Below are 23,174 nucleotides of genomic sequence, written 5' to 3'. Positions count from 1 at the left end.
GATGTCCCAGCTGATAGTGGGTGTCCTGGTTGATACTGGATGTCCCAGCTGATAGTGGGTGTTCAGGATGATACTGGATGTCCCAGCTGATAGTGGGTGTCCTGGTTGATACTGGATGTCCCAGCTGATAGTGGGTGTCCTGGTTGATACTGGATGTCCCAGCTGATAGTGGGTGTTCAGGATGATACTGGATGTCCCAGCTGATAGTGGGTGTCCTGGTTGATACTGGATGTTCAGGATGATAGTGGGTGTCCTGGTTGATACTGGATGTCCCAGCTGATAGTGGGTGTCCTGGTTGATAGTGGATGTCCCAGCTGATAGTGGGTGTCCTGGTTGATACAGGATGTCCCAGCTGATAGTGGGTGTCCTGGTTGATACTGGATGTCCCAGCTGAAAGTGGGTGTCCTGGTTGATACTGGATGTCCCAGCTGATAGTGGGTGTCCTGGTTGATACTGGATGTTCAGGATGATAGTGGGTGTCCTGGTTGATACTGGATGTCCCAGCTGATAGTGGGTGTCCTGGTTGATACTGGATGTTCAGGATGATAGTGGGTGTTCAGGATGATACTGGATGTCCCAGCTGATAGTGGGTGTCCTGGTTGATACTGGATGTCCCAGCTGATAGTGGGTGTCCTGGTTGATACTGGATGTCCCAGCTGATAGTGGGTGTCCTGGTTGATACTGGATGTTCAGGATGATAGTGGGTGTCCTGGTTGATACTGGATGTCCCAGCTGATAGTGGGTGTCCTGGTTGATACTGGATGTTCAGGATGATAGTGGGTGTTCAGGATGATACTGGATGTCCCAGCTGATAGTGGGTGTCCTGGTTGATACTGGATGTCCCAGCTGATAGTGGGTGTTCAGGATGATACTGGATGTCCCAGCTGATAGTGGGTGTCCTGGTTGATACTGGATGTCCCAGCTGATAGTGGGTGTCCTGGTTGATACTGGATGTCCCAGCTGATAGTGGGTGTCCTGGTTGATACTGGATGTTCAGGATGATAGTGGGTGTCCTGGTTGATACTGGATGTTCAGGATGATAGTGGGTGTCCTGGTTGATACTGGATGTCCCGGCTGATAGTGGGTGTTCAGGATGATACTGGATGTCCCAGCTGATAGTGGGTGTCCTGGTTGATACTGGATGTCCCAGCTGATAGTGGGTGTCCTGGTTGATACTGGATGTCCCGGCTGATAGTGGGTGTCCTGGTTGATACTGGATGTCCCGGCTGATAGTGGGTGTTCAGGATGATACTGGATGTCCCAGCTGATAGTGGGTGTCCTGGTTGATACTGGATGTCCCGGCTGATAGTGGGTGTTCAGGATGATAGGGTTAGGGTTAGGCTTTTTCAGTAGACGTTTTTTGTTTCTTTGTTCAAACATGTAATGTAAGGGGAGATTTTTACCTTGACAGTTTCGGCGATGTCTCTTGAGTTCCTCTGAAGGGTCTCACTGTCAGCTGGCACCTGCAGCATGTCCAACAGAGCTGCCAGATCCAATGGGCCATCCATGCTCACACTAAAACGTAATGTCGTAGCAAGCCCAATAAACCCGACCGCCCCACCAGGTGTAGGATCTGCTGGTGATACACAGTGCACCAACACATCTGCTGCCTGCCTCACTGGACTGAAGGCTCACAGAATACAGACAAACATTAAAGCACCTTTCACTTTGACACATTAATAATAATAATAATACATTTTATTTATAGGTGCCTTTCAAGAATTAAAACAACATAATCAAACATGAACACATTCAACTCCATAAAAACATTAAATCAGAGCGTGAGGGTAACTGATGAGCCAATCAGCTGGTGACTGAACACATTGATTACTGACATGGTTAATTGGCTAAGCCCACTGGTTCATTGAAACAGGCTCATTGGAAATGTCAAATCAATCATTTGTATTCGTGATGTATGGAGTCTATGGCAGCACAATGTGACACACACACACAGGAAGGGATATCTGCTGTCAATTACAACTGACCATCTGGCCTTCCAGGGCGTTGGAGTTGGTTTGATGTCTCTTTGTGTCCACGTCTGTTTTGGGGACATTTAGCCAACGTGTTCTGAATAGTGTTTGAGGGCATGGATAACTCTTGATGTGAAAGAGGCGCTCTGATCTCTGATCCAGACTTGTTTACTGGATTAAACTGTGTTGACAGAAAGTCAAATGTGTCCTGTGGAGCTACAGCAACATGCTGCGTGAAACGAACCCTGATGGCTGAACTGGCTACAAACAAAACAACTATTTATATATACTTATTTTCTGCACTCTTTCTGGAAGCAGAACAATAGCTCTTCTTCAAAATCAAAAATACATGCCATTTATTTAACAGACAAACAGTAAGGTCCTTTACCTGCTTTTGTAAAGTGCCTCGAGATAACACCTGTTATAAATTGACGCTATACAAATAAAGATTGATTGATTGATTGATTGTTAAGTGGGGGGGACAAAAGCGATCTTTACGCCTTCTTTTATTGAGCCTATGTCTCCTCCTAACTGCAGCCTCTTGTGTGTAACACTGATTAGCACGTTCTTTTCAAAGCTGTTAAATTCAGACACAGCAGTCTTTACCTGCTAAATCACACTGTGTGTACTAACTTACCTTCTTTACATTTTCTCCTCCCAGTGTTTGACACTCTGAGACAGAAACACCTCATATTAAATATTCATTAAGACAAACGTACTAAAGGAACAGTACGTGTTGTTTAGCTCAGATGACAGACTCAGTCCTCTCTGCACGCTGTTAGTACATCAGATAGCACAGTTTTTGCTGCTGGTATCAAGTTTGCACATGTTTGAATACACACACACATTTAGTAAATCAGGCCCTTAGAGGGTTAATGTGACAGGACAAATAAAACCAAAGAAATGTCCCTGAATAGTCAGGGATGAACCAAAGTCAGGATTCCTCGATTACTGGACTATTTGGATTATCTGCAAAAATGGTCCATAGCATGGCGTCTAACACCAGTTAATGTGATCAAAACAAAGCTAAGCTAAGCTAATCCTTTATTTACAGTGTTACAGCAGCAAAGCAGGATAGCAGAAGAAAATCACAGTGCAAACATGTTTTAAAAGTAATTTAAAGATGTAAATCTGTGTTAACAGTATGATCACTAGTAGTATGAACACAGGAAACATAAGGAGGGAATGTTATCGCACAAATTGTCCCATAAATAAATATTGCAATGCAATCAAATTTAAAAAAAAAAAAAAGATCATAAGATTATTATTGCAGAAGAAGAAGAAGGAGGAGCAAATTTTCCAGTTTAGTGTGTTTTCTGATCTACTGGGAGCTGATTGGTTAAACAGTCTGACTGCAGCAGGAAGGAAGGACCTGCAGTATCTCTCCTTCAGACACGGCGGGGGGCGGAGCCTGTCACTGAAGGACCTGCGGTATCTCTCCTTCAGACAGGGTGGGGGGCGGAGCCTGTCACTGAAGGACCTGCGGTATCTCTCCTTCAGACATGGCGGGGGGCGGAGCCTGTCACTGAAGGACCTGCGGTATCTCTCCTTCAGACATGGCGGGGGGTGGAGCCTGTCACTGAAGGAGCTGCGGTATCTTTCCTTCAGACATGGCGGGGGGCGGAGCCTGTCACTGAAGGACCTGCGGTATCTCTCCTTCAGACAGGGTGGGGGGCGGAGCCTGTCACTGAAGGACCTGCGGTATCTCTCCTTCAGACATGGCGGGGGGTGGAGCCTGTCACTGAAGGACCTGCTGTATCTCTGGGCAGCTCCTTCAGTGACAGGCTCCGCCCCCCGCCGTGTCTGAAGGAGCTGCCCAGTGCTGTTACAGGACCATGCAGGAGGTGGGAGACCTTCTCCATCAGGGATGAGAGCTTCTTCATCATCATCCTCCTGTCTCCAACCACCTCCGCAGGGTCAAGGGGACAGCCCAGGACCTACACAGGGTCCAGGGGGCAGCCCAGGACCTACACAGGGTCCAGGGGGCAGCCCAGGACCTACACAGGGTCCAGGGGGCAGCCCAGGATCTCAACAGGGTCCAGGGGGCAGCCCAGGACCTACACAGGGTCCAGGGGGCAGCCCAGGATCTCAACAGGGTCCAGGGGGCAGCCCAGGACCTACACAGGGTCCAGGGGGCAGCCCAGGACAGAGCTGGCCTTCTTCACCAGTTTGTTCAGTCTGTTCCTGTCTGCAGCCGTGGTGCTGCTGCTCCAGCAGACCACTCCTTAAAAGATGGCTGATGCCACCACTGAGTAGCACTCATAAAAAGTCTTCAGAAGGTCTACCTGCACTCCGAAAGACCTGAGTCTCCTCAGTAGGTGCAGTCTGCTCTGACCCTTCTTGTAGAGAGCCTGTGTGTTATCAGTCCAGTTTATTGATCAGGTGAACACCCAGGTACTTATAAGAGTCCACTATCTCACAGTCCTTTCCCTGGATGTTCACTGGTGTGGGGGGAGTGGGTCTGTGAATATCAGCATATTTGAGATCCAGTCATCAGAACAGAGATAATGATGAATATTAGCAGCTCATTATCAATGTGACTTCTACAGACAATTTAGTCATACAAACATTTTGATGTATTTAATAGTGGACTGTTACAAAGACATACAAACTACTTAAGTAATTGTTCATGTTAAAATAACCCAAAGACTTCTTCTTGTCTTTTTCTGTAGCTTTATATCATGCACTAGTACGATCCATTTCTACTGATGGTTTATTTTGAGACTGAGTGGAACTTTATCAATCATAGACTGTTGCAAACTGTCAATCACACAAAGTGTCTTTCATGTTGTTAGAGCCATTTTGTGTGTTCAGGTCATTTCCTGATTGCCACAGTAGGTGGCGTATTGGACAGCAGGAAAGGGGAGAAGTAGAAGAAGAGGTGATTGTTCCTCGGGTGTGCTGCTTACCGGGGAGAAGCACACAGTTTTTGACCGCCGTTTAGAGGCTAATAAATGAACCTTTCTTTTGTTCGTTTCAACAAGTTAGTAAAGGAAGTGTAAACAGAGGCTTTATTGGTGGTGGTAAATAAATACATCTAAAACAAGTCCACAGATGTTTGATTTACAACATGAAGCAGCCGAAGGACGACGTGTCAACTACGAATATCCCGGTAGCAGCCCCTCACTGTGGCTTAGGTTTCTTTTCTTTTTAGTTTCAGTGAAATCAAGTCACAATAGATGTGTTCTCATCGAACATGATTCGTCCCCTCATCCGTCTCTGCTCTGTTCTTATTGGATCTCTCACAGCTCTGTCAGAGGTGATCCATGCCGGGATAGACTGCTTGGTGGCCGGAGACTCATGCTCAGGTGATGAGATTTGCAGTCCACGTCTGCGGACTTTGCGGCAGTGTGTAGCGGGCAATGGCAGCATGAAGCTGGGTCCTGGTGCCAGGAGTCAGTGTGCTAATGCAGTTTCAGCCTTGCTGTCCAGCCCCTTACATGGCTGCCAGTGCAAACGAGGCATGAAGAAAGAGAAGAACTGCCTCAGCATCTACTGGAGCCTTCATCAGTCCATCATGCACGGTCAGTTTTTATTTTCATGATATCCATCAGTCCCATTTTTGTTTTACGGAGACACATAGTCCAAATCCCAAAGCTTGTTCAAACTAATAAAGATAGTTCTGTTAATATGCAGACTCATGGACTGGGACATGTTTTATTTTCAGGACTTAACCTGGTGGAGAGTTATCCCTATGAGACAGTACACAGGGAGTACGACTACATCCGCTTGGCCTCTTTAGCAGCTGGTAAGTCCACTGACCTTAATTAGATTTTACCCTCTGAAAAGTTTTTGTCCTGCCAAAAATACTAGACCAGTTCCAGCAGAGGCCCTCAAACACACTTACACAAGTTGGCACTTTCATTGAAACAGAACTCCAGCTTTAAGGATTATTGTAACAAATGTTGAGAAGGATCTTTTGTCTGGACTTAAGACGTCTTCACCGGTTATTAGTATAACTTCTGGTAAATTGTAATAACTGAGAAGGACTTCTGTGATTTTAATCCAGTGAGAATCATCCATGTCTGTAATTAGTGAAGTAATCCCTGTGCAATCAACATTGAAGTCATTTGGGGCATTGTTTTTTTTTAAGATGATTTCTGTGTCTTTCTCTGTAATGGGTTGGAACATCGGAGTGAACCTAACTATATAAACCTATGTGTTACGACTCAGAATAGGTTTGGACCCAGACGCACGACTCAGAGCCAAATAAGTATCAATCAACAATAAATTTAATGAATACAAACTAGTGACAGGATAAATGTGCCACAATAATATCAACATGACAATAAATGTGATTCCTGAATCCCGATTCCAACGTGAAGCCAGATTTAGACGAACAGACGACGAGTAGATGGAGTTGCAGGTGAGGCTGGGATCGGGAGCTGACGAGAGGGAAAAACACGAGAAGGTCAATATCACAAGGAAAGACACGAACATCCAAAATCTTATAAAGAGAGCTAACCCGCTAATAAATTCAACAAAGGAGGAAAACGTGACACAAACAAAACCAACGAAGAAGACATCCAGCAGGTCATCTCCTCTGTCACTGTCATGTGACTCTTTATTACAAGAACTCATGGACTTGGTAATGGACTTGAGCTTGTATAGCGCTTTTCTAGTCTTCCGACTACTCAAAGCGCTTTTACACCGCAGATCACACCTACCCATTCACACCCATTCACACTGATGGGCTGGATATGTGGCCCATCCAGTACATATACATCCATACATTCACGCCACATTCATACGCCCCAGACGCAGCAGGGGGAGCAATTTGGGGTTAAGTGTCTTGCCCAAGGACACATCGGACATGTTGCTCGCAGGAGCTGGGGATCGAATCCTCAACCTTCCGATTGAGGGGCGACGACTCTCTAACTGAGCCACAGCCGCCCATCCAGCTTTGTTTCAGAGAAGGCTGTGAGCGGCGAGGTGAAATGCAGAGCAATAAACAATCGACTGTTTAAACACGGCGAGGTTGTGTTTGCTGCTGTCATACTGGAAGTGACGATTATTTCAACAGACTGCAGTGTTTAGCTCCACCTTTTTGGGTCGGATCAATATTCTTGGCCCCCCAACGGAAGGGTCCCAAAAAGTAGAAAGGTAATCAGTTATTTGGGGATCTTTCCCACCTTTAGCCTATGGAAACGCCACAAAATGTGTGCCGAACTGAGACGAACCGAACTGAACCGCTTGGTGGAAAGAGGGCTTAATATGTAATTTATCTTCACTCTTTGTCACTAATGTGTCACTAATATCTGTTCACTAATGTGTCACTAATATCTGTTCACTAATGTGTCACTAATATCTGTTCACTAATGTGTCACTAATATCTGTTCACTAATGTGTCACTAATATCTGTTCACTAATGTGTCACTAATATCTGCTCCTAACCCGTTAACTAATGTCTTGCTTTTTCGACCCTTACTTCCTCCTACAGAATCGAATGTTGGCGTCACAACAGGGAATCGCTGCCTGGATGCAGCAAAGGCCTGCAATGTGGATGACTTGTGTCAAAAGCTCCGTACAGAGTACGTCTCCGCTTGCATCAAACCAACCAGCAAGTCGGGGTTGTGCAATCGGCCTAAATGCAACAAAGCTTTGCGAAGGTTCTTTGACCGCATCCCTGCCCATTACACACACAAACTGCTCTTCTGCCCGTGTAAAGACACGGCGTGCGCAGAGCGTCGCAGGCAGACGATTGTACCCAGCTGCTCTTATGAAAGCAGAGACAAACCAAACTGCATCACACAGATGAAGATCTGCAATGCTGACTATGTGTGCAGGTAAGACAGTTCCTTTAGGAGCCTTCCTTCTATTCTCAACATATATTAAAGTTACTGCTCGTGTAGGTTTTGTCTCTTATGCACACGCTAACATAATGTTATAATGTCCAGGTTTGTGGTTAAAGACCCCCAGTTTTCTGAACAAAACCATATCTGCATCCCTCCCAGGTTATCTGAGTGTCTTTGTGTAAACTCAGCTCACATACCATGCTCCTGAGTTGCTCATTAATATAAATAAAATGTATTATTATGTCCTTTGGATCCATCCAGTCAAGATCAACCGCTGCGTTGCCCTAAAGCTTCCCACCACGTCTGGTTAGAAGACCAAGAGAGCCTGTTGGAATGACACATGAATTACTGAGCCCAGATGGATCAGAGTTATCCCTAACCCTAACCCTAAAGCTCCTTTAGACTCTGAGGTCGTTCCTAATGATCCCAGGTCTGAGGGATGAAATATCATCATTTTTACATTACAGTCCAATGCTTCCGGTCCTCTCCACATGCAGAAATATATCTCAATGTGTCAGGGAGAAACTCTTACTTAAAGAGTGATATCAGAGAACAGAAGGAATGAGCTACTTTAAAATCTGCTTTTTCTCTAGGTCTCGTCTGGCTCAGTTTCAGTACGACTGTGAACCGTCTGAAACAGCTGCCGACGGCTGCAAACAAGGAAACTATGGAGCCTGTCTCCTCGCCTACACGGGGCTCATAGGTATGTACACACCTGAAGGTAACACACACAGTGGGATCAGAGAATGTATATTAACAAAAACAAAGTGTGAAAGATAGCAAGGGGCTGGATTTTTAAATTCAGAACAGTTAAAGTACAAGAAAAAAGTATAAGATTAAGAGAAAATATTGAGGCTCTTTACAGAGGATCTTAAGTGTTAAAGTCATTAAAGAAGGATCACAACTATGTGGAGGAGAGAGGAGCTCTAATGAAGTCCTCAGCACAATTTTTTCCTTTGTCTTTTTTTGATGAAAGCACTTCAACCTCCAACAAGAACATAATCACAGCTGATCTGAACATGATCCTACATTAACATGAGCCCAGCATTAATGCATCATCCATTAGTGTTTCACATCACAAAGCAGTAAGAATGCTCTAATCTGAATGAATCTTTAATGCTGATTGAGGCCTGCTGTGGTTTCTCTGCAGGAAGTACAATCACTCCAAACTACGTTGACAACTCCACATCCAGGGTGGCGCCATGGTGCTCCTGCTCCGCGAGCGGAAGCCGCAAAGACGAGTGTGATACGTTCATGGGACAATTTACTGACAACACCTGTCTCCGTAAGTAACACCTGTCTCCCTGAGTAACACCTGTCTCCTTGAGTAACACCTGTCTCTTTGAGTAACGCCTATCTCTGCGAGTAACACCTATCTCTGTGAGTAACACCTGTCTCTTTGAGTAACACCTATCTCTGGGAGTAACACCTGTCTCCTTGAGTAACACCTGTCTCCCTGAGTAACACCTGTCTCCCTGAGTAACACCTGTCTCCTTGAGTAACACCTGTCTCTGGGAGTAACACCTGTCTCCTTGAGTAACACCTGTCTCTGTGAGTAACACCTGTCTCTGGGAGTAACACCTGTCTCCTTGAGTAACACCTGTCTCCCTGAGTAACACCTGTCTCCTTGAGTAACACCTGTCTCTTTGAGTAACACCTGTCTCCCTGAGTAACACCTGTCTCCCTGAGTAACACCTGTCTCCCTGAGTAACACCTGTCTCCTTGAGTAACACCTGTCTCTGTGAGTAACACCTGTCTCTGTAAGTAACACCTGTCTCTGTGAGTAACATCTGTCCCTGTGAGTAACACGTGTCTCCTTGAGTAACACCTGTCTCCCTGAGTAACACCTGTTTCTGTGAGTAACACCTGTCTCCCTGAGTAACACCTGTCTCCTTGAGTAACACCTGTCTCTGTGAGTAACACCTGTCTCTGTAAGTAACACCTGTCTCTGTGGGTAACATCTGTCCCTGTGAGTAACACGTGTCTCCTTGAGTAACACCTGTCTCCCTGAGTAACACCTGTTTCTGTGAGTAACACCTGTCTCCCTGAGTAACACCTGTCTCTGTGAGTAACACCTGTCTCTGTAAGTAACACCTGTCTCCCTGAGTAACACCTGTCTCTGTGAGTAACACCTGTCTCTGTAAGTAACACCTGTCTCTGTGGGTAACATCTGTCCCTGTGAGTAACACGTGTCTCCTTGAGTAACACCTGTCTCCCTGAGTAACACCTGTTTCTGTGAGTAACACCTGTCTCCCTGAGTAACACCTGTCTCTGTGAGTAACACCTGTCTCTGTAAGTAACACCTGTCTCCCTGAGTAACACCTGTCTCTGTGAGTAACACCTGTCTCCCTGAGTAACACCTGTTTCTGTGAGTAACACCTGTCTCTGTGAGTAACACCTGTCTCTGTAAGTAACACCTGTCTCTGTAAGTAACACCTGTCTCTGTGAGTAACACCTGTCTCTGTGAGTAACACCTGTCTCTGTGAGTAACACCTGTCTCTGTAAGTAACACCTGTCTCTGTGAGTAACACCTGTCTCTGTGAGTAACACCTGTCTCCCTGAATAACACCTGTCTCCCTGAGTAACACCTGTCTCCCTGAGTAACACCTGTCTCCCTGTGTAACACCTGTCTCTGTAAGTAACACCTGTCTCTGTGAGTAACACCTGTCTCTGTGAGTAACACCTGTCTCCCTGAGTAACACCTGTCTCTGTGAGTAACACGCGTCTCCTTGAGTAACACCAGTAAGTGGCTTTTGACCAACAGTCCACAGAAATGTCCTGAGTGAAGTTTTCTGATTAGGCTAATCTGGCCCAGGTGTGTCCCATGAGACAGAGTAAGCACCAGGTGTGTCCCATGAGACAGAGTAGGCACCAGGTGTGTCCCATGAGACAGAGTAAGCACCAGGTGTGGCCCATGAGACAGAGTAGGCACCAGGTGTGTCCCATGAGACAGAGTAAGCACCAGGTGTGTCCCATGAGACAGAGTAGGCACCAGGTGTGTCCCATGAGACAGAGTAAGCACCAGGTGTGTCCCATGAGACAGAGTAAGCACCAGGTGTGTCCCATGAGACAGAGTAGGCACCAGGTGTGTCTGATTAGCCTCAAGAGACATTCATATCGTTACTGATATGGAAACAGTAGCATGGATTAAAGGTGAGCCAACATGATGCTACACAGGTGTGGTTTAGCATGGTTGCTTGCAATTGTTTGTTTGATGACCTGCTTCACAGTGTGAATATTTCATGCTTATTACTGATTATAGTTATTTATCAGTGAACGTGTGTGTGTGCTGATACAGAGGGAGGAGCTGCTGAAATGTGAGTTAATGAGGTCGATGAACCAGCTGCACTTTAGATACTTGAAGAGAATACTGAACATCTTCTCTGTCTCTCTCTGTCTCTCTCTCTGTCTGTCTCTGTCTGTCTGTCTCTCTCTCTCTCTCTCTGTCTCTCTCTGTCTCTCTCTCTCTGTCTGTCTCTGTCTCTCTCTGTCTCTCTCTCTGTCTGTCTCTGTCTGTCTCTGTCTCTCTCTCTCTGTCTCTCTCTCTCTCTCTCTCTCTCTCTCTCTGTCTCTCTCTCTCTCTCTCTCCCTCTGGGTTAGGGTTCACTCGATCTCTCTCTCTCTCTCTCTCTCTCTCTCTCTCTCTCTCTCTGTCTCTGTCTCTCTCTCTCTCAATCTCTCTCTCTCTCTCTCCCTCTGGGTTAGGGTTCACTCGATCTCTCTCTCTCTCTCTCTCTCTCTCTCTCTCTCTCTCTCTCTCTGTCTCTCTGGTGCTAACATCTGTTTTCCTCATTTTTCAGGGAATGCCCTCATTACATTTGAAAGTGGATCAAACCAGCAGCCGTCCATCAGCTTGCTCAGTACACCCAATTCATCCAGTACAACCAGTTCAACCAGTGCACCCAGTACACCCAGTACAACCAGTTCAACCAGTGCACCCAATTCATCCAGTACAACCAGTTCAACCAGTGCACCCAGTACACCCAGTACAACCAGTTCATCCAGTACACCCAATGCATCCAGTACAACCAGTTCATCCAGTACACCCAATTCATCCAGTGCACCCAGTACACCCAGTAGAATCAGTAAATCCAGTGGATCGAGCTCGGGTCACAGCAGGAGAGAGAACAGGATCACCACATCTCCACAAGAAACAACAAAAACCATGAGGAACTTTCTGGACACACTAATGCCAACACAGGTGTGTGCACACACGCACATACGTGTGACAAGTACATGTGCGTCCGCTGTGTACATACTACACACACGCCTGATTTACAGACACACGTTCATGCGTCTTTAATTTTATTGATCAGTCATCATTATCATCGTTATCTCGCCTATTTACGCACAATTCAGAGATCAGACAAAACTCACGTGTTGTTACAAACACACTGAATGATTTTAGTGCTGCAGCTTGACCAGCGCTCCTCTGTATGATCAATAACTAATGTTCAGTTAGGGTTATAAGGGCCCATAGGCCGTGACTTTGATCCATGTGGGTCTCAAACCTCGCTCTGCCAAATGATAACTCCAAACATTACTGCTGAACTTTCAATTTAAATCTTCCTGTTCATATAGATAACTCTACCGTGTGTGTGTGTGTGTGTGTGTGTGTGTGTGTGTGTGTGTGTGTGTGTGTGTGTGTGTGTGTGTGTGTGTGTGTGTGTGTGTGTGTGTGTGTGTGTGTGTGTGTGTGTGTGTGTGTGTGTGTGTGTGTGTGCTGCACATCGTTCAGCGGTCTTCCTTAAACTTCAACATTTGAAATATTAAAGTGACCATGATTCACGTCTTTCTGCGTTCACACTTTATACACTCTTGAGTTTTCATGATGGTTCTTCCAGCCTTTACAGAAAGGTAAAGATTGTTGTGCAGCTGTCAGAGATGTTGGTAACCTGAAAGTGTCCATAAAATAATATGTGTGTCTTCTACTAGGCTCTGGGAAACAAACTGCTCATGGGCCAGTCCAGCCCGTCCTCCGACAGCCTCCCAAACGCTGCCTCACCCTTCAGCCTAAAGCTCCAAGCGGTCGTCAGCCTTCTGTTGTTGCTCCTTCATCTGTTAGACATCGGACTCTGAAGGCTGCAGGGCTGCGTGCAGAGGAGCCTCCTAGCACTAAGCAGATGGGAGGACTGGTGCTGTTCAGAGGGAAAAGGTCTTACCTGGCTCTTAACACTTAACACTGTATTTGTTACAATGAAAAAAAATACAATGTGTCCACATATATACATACACACACACACACATACACACACATATATATGAACACATATATGTGTGTGTATGTGTGTGTGTGTGTGTGTATGTGTGTGTATGTGTGAGATCAAAGTAATGCTCTGATTTTAAATCATGTGGAGAGGAAATGGTTGAACTGATTCTGTCAGCTTTGGGTTCAAGATGACCAAAATCTTTGAGCTCTCCGGGAATAAAGGAGACACAGGAGAGCTGCACTCAACCAGACTGATGTAGATTAAAGTCCTGCAAAGCCCTAACCCCTAACCCTGCAGGTCTACCAGAGGACATCTGATGACCCTTGAACTGATAAGAGTCCCCACCATCAAGATGGCTGCTCTTTGTCAAAACCTCCCCTTTCCTTAGTCAATGCTACAGGTAGCTGATCATGAATCACAGACCCTGGTACCTGGTACCTGGTTTTGTGTCAGGGGGATCAATAAGTCTAGCTGCTGTAGTTAGTTTGTGAGTGTCATATTTTTAATCGTTCATGATTGTTGCTTCACGAGGCTCTGGATTTGTGGACTGGACTTTGGACTGGACCAGCACCAGTCCAGTGGCGGGATGTGAGAGACAGTGTGAACGATTCTGTGTTTTCTGTTCTGAACGGGAGCAGAGGAGATGTGGATAAACGTCCATCATGTTTACAGGAAGCTTCATCTGTTTTTTAAAGATGAACTTTGCTCTGAGAGCGTTTTAGTCAAATCTTCTCACAAGGACAGAAAAACCTTGACTTTGGGGGAACTGGTGGCACATTGGTAAGTGCGCCGGTCCCATGTATGGAGGCTATGGTCCTCGACGCGGGCGGCTCAGGTTCAACTACAGCCTGCAGCTCCTTTCCCGCATGTAAATCCCCACTCTCTCTCTCCCTGGTTTCTGCCTCTGTTGACTGTCCTATCCCTCTAATAACGGCACAAAAATAAATCTTCACACACGTCTGCTTCCTGATGTATGCTCTGAAGACTTGAGCCTATGTTGACACCTAGTGGCCCTTCTGCATGAATAAGAGGAAACACGTTCTCTGACAGCTGATTTCACGTTTTGGCTTGAATCAGGTGAAAGGTTTTAGTTTCGATGAAGACGATGGGCATCAAAATGACTTGTGGTCAGGTGTGTAGCTGGTGTGTACCTATCCTTAGACCCTAACCCTAACCCTTACCTATCCTTAGACCCTAACCCTAACCCTTACCTATCCTTAGACCCTAACCCTAACCCTTACCTATCCTTAGACCCTAACCCTTACCTATCCTTAGACCCTAACCCTAACCCTTACCTATCCTTAGACCCTAACCCTTACCTATCCTTAGACCCTAACCCTTACCTATCCTTAGACCCTAACCCTAACCCTTACCTATCCTTAGACCCTAACCCTAACCCTTACCTATCCTTAGACCCTAACCCTAACCCTTACCTATCCTTAGACCCTAACCCTAAACCAGGGGTCTGGAATACGACGCAAGATTTGGAGTAAGCCAGGTAGTTTCAGGGTTAACCCAGGGTTTTCAGTCCAACAAGCGTCGTTCATGTTTTACCCAGGTATATCACCACAGTAACTGATGATGCTCCGGAGCAGGTTAAAGCTCCGCCCACTGACCAATCAGATCTTTAGATCGTGGAGCTCTTGGATCTGATGGAAAGGACACTTCCTGTGTCCATCATGATTTCACATTATAATCTGTTAAGTTAATGATTAATTTTCACTGATATCCTTCAACAGAGACTGGAAAAGTGCCGGAACATTTTAGTTGAAGATGTAAAATTTTAAATTTGAATGATATTTTCATATGAATGTTTAATGTCTCCATGCCGCTCTTGTGATGGTCAGAGCTGCAGCTGAACTTCTCAAACAGTTTTACTCACTAAATAAAAGAGTCAGATCAACACGTTCAGTTCAGAGAAGAAACAGGAGTTATTACAGTCACTTCTAAATGAACTAATGTTGGAACAAATATAATAAACTGCAGTTTAATACTCTCTGATGTTTCTGTCACTTTAGTCTTTGAGCCTGTTTGTCTTAAACTTATTTATATTATTAATATCTTTTGATCAGTTTGTAGATATGATGATCTGCTGATGGCTGACTCAGTGATGATTGTGATTGGCTAAATGAAGATAACTCCGCCCCTTTATGTGAACGCGCTCTCTGTAACTCTGGGTTGACCAATCAGGTTGATAACCAGCTTCATAGGACTGATAAGCAGGATCTCTGATGTCAGGCTTAGTGAAGCCAGATCACCCAGAGAGACCCTGGTCTGTGGAACAAGCTTCGTAGTCAAAGCCCCAGGTCTGAAGTCTAAACTCTGAGGTCCTGTGTGTTCCAGATATTAAGATGGTTATCAGAAAGATGGATCAAAGAGTCCACTGAGCTAAATCCACTCACATTGCATCAGAGAGAATCAATTAATCAATCTTTAAAGCCTTCCTGTATTTAATGTGGAGCTCAGTGAACAGGACTCTGAAGACACCTCAGGCAGAATGGTTAGCTGTGTCATTCTGATCCTTTCTGATGTTTTAGGAATTATTCAGTTCAACTTGAATCCACAATCAGCATCTTTCATACAGAGTCCTGGATTCGGGTTTCTGTGTGTTCAAGAGAACATGGAGAGCAGTGAAGTTTAATGAGCTGGTTCTATTCAAGAAAAAAAACTGAAATCTGCCTTATAAATTACAACACATTTGTCTGAAGGATCATCCTGCAGCATTGTGTGACCTTCAAAATATACATGATGTGAAATTAACAAAGACCCGATGAAGGTTCAGGGTAAGTTTCTCTACTGTCAACAAACTGCTGAGTCCACAGTCTGGAATGATTTCTAAAAGCTTCACATTTTAAGATGCTCCATCAGTCAGCTCCACAGGTTCCAACTGTGAACATGTTGTAGCCTTGTTCCCCTTTGAGAGATTGACCTTTGACCTTGATCATAAAACTGGAGCATGGCTTACTTTTTCACCATTCCTGGAGTATCTGAATCATGCTGTCTGGTCGTCCATGGATCCTGTTCACCAACCAGAGCTGGACTGACGGGCCTGATTTCCTCATAATGAAGGAATGCTTTCTTCGTGGTTCATGCAGCTGTTTTTTAATACTGATGTTCTCAAAGCAACTCATCTCAATTTGATCCTTTAATCCACAGCATTTCTCTACACTGGCCAGACTTCATGTTTACATGTGACACCATATATCATCATTCAACATAGTCAAAGTACCGCGCCTCTTTCAGGCTGATGGACACGATGGGGAGAAATGTAAAGCGTGGTTGTTCCTGTCTTCTGTGTGTTTAATGTTGACTTTCTGTATCAGTGGCGACAGCAGTCAAAGGAATATGTGCACACAACGTCACATAGTTTCACACTGTGGAGCCCGTCCTAGTGTCCTGACTTTCACCTGACTTCATACAGGGAAACTAAGATAGAAGAATCCTCCATGTTTGTTTTATTATTGTCCTGATTAGGGTTAGGGTTAGGGTTAGGGTTATCAGAGGTCAGGACTAAGAAGCTAGTTCCACAGACCCGAGTCTCTTTAGGTGATCTGGCTTCACTCACCCTAACTGCTGGCCATCAAACTGACTGATCAACCTCGAGTTTCAGACAGCATGTTCACATAAAAGGGGCGGAGTTAACTTCATCCAACCAACCCAAAGGACTTCAGATTCCTGACGTCTTTTTTTTATTGTCATAAACTAAAGAATTTATTCAAAGAAAAAAGGAAGAAGTTTGATGTTTGAACACACAAACAACGCTGAGGGAGCCAAAGATAAGAACTACAGAATAAACCAGGAAACAGTAAAGACACACAGGACAAACACACAGTAAGAAGTAATAACAGAATAAGAACAAATTATGACCATTTAATATTTAATGATTCAGTATTGATATCATTATATAAATTGTTCTTGTTGAAGAGAACAAATTAATAATAAATAATTTAATGTGAGAGATAAAAAGCTCCCAACACTAACAAGAGCCGAACCACCTCGATCCAGTTCCCCGTCCCCTGATTAGTGCTGCCTCGCTGCCTTCAGCAGGAAATATGTCACCTATCTGTGTGATTAACCATAAACCTGTGGAAGCATCTCGGACCAGGTCAACATAATCCAGGGTCATTGATTATCTAATTGTTGCTCATTAACCTCAAAGCAACAGTGACCCGTTCAGAACACCGGCTCTTATCAGAAAGACCCAATCCCCTGTAAACCCCATTTCAGCCCCTGATGAATATTATGCAACAACAATAATAACAAGCCCAGACCCGAACCTCCCTGTAGACCAGAACCACCGTTTAGATCAGAACCATCCTTCAGGAACCTCCCTTTAGACCAGAACCTTTAGAATGAAACTCTGACAGGAAAACAGAGTGCTCAGAACCATCTCAGAACCTCAAGCAGGATTCTAAACTAAACCAGAAATGTTCATTTTAAGTAATAAATAAAAAACCTTTCAATCAAACTAAAGAGATGAAACTGGATTTAAAGTGAACACACAAACATCAAAAGGATGTAGGATGTATAAAATAAAATAAATAAACTTGAGTTTTACTCCTTAAGATATAGTTTAAGGTTACGAGGTCTGTCCAACTATTTCCCCCTCCGCCTGATCCAGCTCACCACCAGGTGGTGACACTTTGACTGCTCTGCTCTTCTTCATCCAAACGGATCTGATGACACAACTACAAACTGAGTCAGCAATCGTTGGTCTACGGTGTTCTGGTAGCAGGTACGCTTATGAACATCTCGAGGTACATTGTGTTTTTTATGGCCAATCCATGACGAGCACAGAACTCCAATAATAGAGCACCACAAGGGTTCAACTAGAGGGGGCGTGGCTTGCTCTGCATGCTTAGAGGTCTCTGGGTGTGGTAGGAGTTCAGAGAGGCTTTGAGAAGTTCTGTTGACCCAAAGGATGTTCTGGCAATCTGCTAGGCGACTCAGGAAGGTAAAGCAGGGAGTTGCACAGGCTGTTTTCAGCAGGAGTGGAGAACTGCTGAGCTGGACGAGGGATGTTGATGAGTAGTGAATGCTTTCACTTTACTTTGGGAGTACGGGATCCCGGAGATGTTGTTGCAAGTCATCGGTCCCTTTATGACCAAAGTGACAGGTCTGTCCACATTATCAGCACAACGTGGGACATGGTCCCTTTGGTTCTCCTCTGGCAGGGCTATCCCTTGTTTTGGATTTTGTTTGTGAAATAACATAATGAGGATGTAAAGATGTCGTGTCGGCTGTCATCATTATAAAATAACTCTATATATAAAGTCAAAGTTACAGTCAAGGTTTCTATAAAGTTGTTTGAAAACTTCATGTCTGAATTTAAAAACAAGTTCTGATTAAATATTTAATTATGATAGAAAAGAGCAACAGAGAAACTAAGAGCCTGATTAAGATCCACATGAGTCCTGATTCTGTCATTATAACTCCATAAACTATACAGTGTTCACGTTGAATTCAACACACCCAAGTTACTAAATTACACAAATGAGCCTGAGAAGTCCAAAGTTCACATTCTGCTGAGCGTCACACAAACAGTTTGTACTCACATGCGTCCTGATTAGGATCACTGCGTTTATCTCTCAATAACACACACATATATATATACAACATATACAATAAGGGAAACATAGAGGCAGAAATAAAGACATGAAACACAGAGGACAACTATAAATTCAAAGCATACTGACTTTAGCAGTGTTCAAATCAATTGAAAGAGAGAAACATTATGATAGATAGATAGATACTTTATTGATCCCGAGGGAAATTATCTTGTTAGATCTAAAACCTTTCAAACACACATTGAAAATCTCTTACCTAAACTAAGACAGCAACTCAGCTTTCTTTTTAAAACTGAATTTCGCTTCAGTTCTTTTACTAAAAAAGGGAAAGATTGAGGTAGTTTTCCTTGTTGTTCTTGATTATGGGGAAGGTATTGATGATCGGGCAGCCAGCACCACTTTAAAGCCTCTGGATGTATCACTCTGTGCTCAGATTCATTTCTGGAGACAGATATGGGAAACAACAGAAAACTGACCTGCCGGCTGTTACAATTAGAAGAGTCCAGCAAATGTATTTATTGATGAAGCCGTTTTAAAGAAGTGTCCTCCACCTTTTCATGGCTCCCCCTGCAGGTTCCTAGAATCCACACAGAGTCAGGACTGTCTGCTTTTAGTTAATACACACCAGTTATTACCACCACATCTGCTTCAGAGACATCACAGAATCAACCCACGAATAACACAAAGTCTTCTTTTCTGATTGGATGGATTTTAGCTGTTTTTGTTTCTACCATTTTGAATTTTTACTTTTTTTTACTGTACTTTTTTGAAGTGTGTTATTTATTGTTGCGTCTGCATCTTGAACACAGTTGGAAATGAGGGATCTTCCTCAATGTGTTTCAGAGGATTTAAATTATATAAATGATGATCAGACGCCATTAGGCCGACCATCTCTAACTCTCACAACATCGGGGCACTACTGGGCCATAAAGTTTCTTAATGTAATATTTTCCATGATGTCCATCGGATGTCACATAATGATTGAAGGTTATCCATTTATTTTCAGAGACAAGAGCTTCACTGTGTAACATTACACTCCAACTGTGTGTAAAGATATCATCAACACCAACCACAGTAAACGAAACACCAAAGCACCTCTAACTCATGTAACAGCATCTCACTGAGCAGCACACGACCCACCACAACAAAAGCTGCGATCGCTGTGATTTAGATCATGGAAAATATTTCAAGATCCAAGAAACACAGAAGCCACATCTACACATCCGTCCAGCCAGTGACAAACATAAAACAAGTATTCCGTCTTTTGACTTGCCATTTGAAAAGTTACTGACTCTGCCTATCAGGTGCCTTCTCCCATTGTGATCGATCTGTATTGTAACTGCACCGATGACTTTCTGTTTGTGCTTCCCGCTCGTTATCTGATCAGCTAGAATGAAGATTATTTAGATTGGCCCGATCCAGTCTGTGGGGCGCAGAGGCAGCGTGGCCGTCCCATGTAGCGAGGCTGTGGTCCTCGCGCGGGCGGCCCGGGTTTGAGTCCGGCCTGTGGCTCCTTTCCTGCAGGTCTCTCACCGCTCTCTCCCTGATTTCTGCCTCTAACCACCTTCCTATCTCTATGTCTGCATTTAGGAACATATATGAAGATGGTCCAAAGCTGGTTGGAAAAGATCAGATTCTATGTGATCAAATGTTAGATCTACATATGTGACCTGATCTGGCAAAATGAGTCACAGTGACCCAATGCTCAAAATTGAGACTTTGGTGTCAATGAAAAGATGAGAAATGAAGCTTTAATCCTTTACAGGGCACTCATTGAAATACTTTGAAAATCAAAAATTCATCCTCATCGTGTTAATCAGGGACATAACAGAACTTTATTTCTGTTGAAACATTTTTCATGAATTGTCCATCCATCCATTTTCTGCCTCTTATCCGGGCCGGGTCGCGGGGGCAGGAGTCTAAGCAGAGACACCCAGACTTCCCTCACCCCAGACACCTCCTCCAGCTCTTCCGGTGGGACCTCGAGGCGTTCCCAAGCCAGCCGAGAGACATAGAGTGTAATAAACATGGAGAAAGTTACCATGCTTGCTTCAAATGCCACAATAGCAGTATCAGTGATGTAGGGGGATCTCTTCTGATTGGCTGAGTGAGGATCACAAGCTTCTCAACCTTACTGAGGTGCAAAAGGGTGGCCATATGTAATGTTTGCGGAAATTACCCAAAGTAGTCACTCGCCCTATAAAGGGTTAAAATAATATCCTAATCAAAATATCTTTTGAAATATCTTGAGTAGTTAATAAAGACACCGTCTTGAATTTCCCTCGGGATCAATAAAGTATCTATCTATCTATCTTTTTCTCATGGCCAACCCCAGAAAATCATATTTAAAGTTTTTTTGTCCCTTTTTTGTTGGTATCTTTACAAATCCTGAGTATCCAAAGAGATACGCCCATTATTTCACAGACACTTTGATAATGGTACATTATCAGTAGCTCCGTTAGCATCCTCCAGTAGCCTACCATAGCAATTGGTGGAAAACACATTTTATTTCAATAAAGATTATTGTCCAGCTTGATAGAAAGATTTGATGAAGCAGAAGGGTTACCAATTATCTTATCTAAGGGTCATCTTGAGTTATTTCTGCTGGAGCTGAAATACAGAGTGACATCAGAACGTCATGTCAACAATAGATTATTTGTGTTTGATTAAAATGAGACTTTTGTGGCTCATTATGTATATTTCATATTCTTGTGATTTTCAGTTTGTTTAAGATTTATAAAGAGGTAAATTCAAGAGATAATTTTGCTTTAGGCCTAATTCAAATTTTTATTTTACAAAATGTGGGTGGATATTAATTGACCAACAGAAGGTGATGGTGAAGATCTCTCGCCTTGGAGCTTTGACTCCATGTAACTTGATTCTTGCCCAGTGTTGAACACTCCTTTTCCCGCTGGCCTAAGTCCCAGTACCTGCTTCATCAACATCTCCGGAGGTTTGATGATATTGATGGCGTACCCGCTGCTTGACAAGTCGCCTCCTCGATGGTATCGTAGATATTGGTGACGTCTTTATTAATTACTTGCAGCCTGGCAGGGAAGAGGGTCTGGTATTTCAGGACCATGCGGACCTCTGCGTATTCTCTTCAGGTGAATATAGTCAAATTCTCATATAGTTTTCAAGTGATTTGAATGAGTCTTATTATTATTTCAGTGCTTTAAAATCATAATTATTACCAGTTCCTCTTTCTGTGGCAGTGAGGTGAGATCAACCCAAAGCGTGCTGCTGTAACAAAGCAGACGTCATGTGGAGTTCACTCCGTCGCTGAGTGTGGAGGGAGGAGCTGTCTGAGAAAGGCAGAGTTCATTGTAATACAAACTTTGACAACTTCAAGCAGACTAAGACCCCGTTTACCCCGAGACACTGTGACAGAAACGCATCGAAACGACCCCACTCCGGATTCAAACTACAGACCGTCTACACGGCAGGTCTCTGAGTGAAAACCATGTAGTTCTCCCGCCCGGCCAGTAGTGGAACTTTACAACGTGACACTCACCAGTACAACCACTTCCTCCACAGCATCCTCTTTAGCAGCTAGTTCTCCCAGGTCTTAGCTAAACGCTGCGTATGGTCGCCCTGTGCGGCGAGTTCTCCCAGGTCTTAGCTAAACGCTGCGTATGGTCGCCCTGTGCGGCGAGTTCTCCCAGGTCTTAGCTAAACGCTGCGTATGGTCGCCCTGTGCGGCGAGTTCTCCCAGGTCTTAGCTAAGCGCTGCGTATGGTCGCCCTGTGCGGCGAGTTCTCCCAGGTCTTAGCTAAACGCTGCGTATGGTCGCCCTGTGCGGCGAGTTCTCCCAGGTCTTAGCTAAACGCTGCGTATGGTCGCCCTGTGCGGCGAGTTGTCCCAGGTCTTAGCTAAACGCTGCGTATGGTCGCCCTGTGCGGCGAGTTCTCCCAGGTCTTAGCTAAACGCTCCATATGGTCGCCCTGTGCGGCGAGTTGTCCCAGGTCTTAGCTAAACGCTGCGTATGGTCGCCCTGTGCGGCGAGTTCTCCCAGGTCTTAGCTAAACGCTGCGTATGGTCGCCCTGTGCTCGGGTAAAGGTTGAACTATTTGCTGCAGATGTTCGATGCTCTTTGGGCGCACTGCGTTTGTAACAGTATACTGCATGAATTAAAGGGCATACCGCATATGATCAGATTTAAGGTCCTTCTATTGCTAAAGTTATAAATCCTTGGACTGATTGTTACCACAACCCTGTAAATAACAGGAATCCTGCAGTGAAGCAGCTCTCAGCTGGTTTAGCATAACAGTGAGGAGGCAAACGTCACATTCAAATAAGAAAGAGTCCCAGCAGGGCTTACAAGTTTCCTCACACCTAGTTCTCCCTTCTCTTCTTTTCCCAAAGCTCACCCTCCACATTATCTTTAGCACATGAAAGCTGCTTCAATGTGATTGGCAGAGAGCACATTAAAGTGTTATTCATTTGTAGTCACTCATTCCATCTAGCTGTGGGTCTGCTGCAAGAACACTCGTGTTGACACTCTCAAACAGGAAGCACGTCGTCCTGAGCTCTGCATGGACGTTTGAAAGACTTCATATCTCTGTCTGCATTTCAAGAATCCAGACCACATGAGGACTGAAAAAGAAGTAGAGGAGATGTCGGGGGTCACTG

The 23,174-nt window shown here is 44.5% G+C and overlaps 1 protein-coding gene across 1 annotated transcript in view; it reads left to right on the top strand.

The window, feature by feature from the left end:
* Positions 1–12,844, top strand: part of LOC306829397 (GDNF family receptor alpha-4-like) — a gene marked incomplete at both ends in the record, with an annotated part of 14,334 nt that extends 1,490 nt beyond the window's left edge. Inside the window, 7 exons of the mRNA XM_079352440.1 lie at positions 5,219–5,494; positions 5,638–5,718; positions 7,411–7,756; positions 8,359–8,468; positions 8,916–9,050; positions 11,566–11,966; positions 12,701–12,844. Of these exons, the coding sequence (XP_079208566.1) occupies positions 5,219–5,494; positions 5,638–5,718; positions 7,411–7,756; positions 8,359–8,468; positions 8,916–9,050; positions 11,566–11,966; positions 12,701–12,844 (1,493 nt within the window). The remainder of the gene's footprint in view (positions 1–5,218; positions 5,495–5,637; positions 5,719–7,410; positions 7,757–8,358; positions 8,469–8,915; positions 9,051–11,565; positions 11,967–12,700) is intronic.
* Positions 12,845–23,174: the final 10,330 nt, after the last annotated feature.

The sequence above is a fragment of the Symphodus melops genome (assembly GCF_947650265.1).
Source record: "Symphodus melops genome assembly, chromosome: 9".
Classification (NCBI taxonomy): Eukaryota; Metazoa; Chordata; class Actinopteri; order Labriformes; family Labridae; genus Symphodus; species Symphodus melops.
Note: the sequence above shows the minus strand (reverse complement) of the source record. Positions and strands in the feature narration are given on the sequence as shown.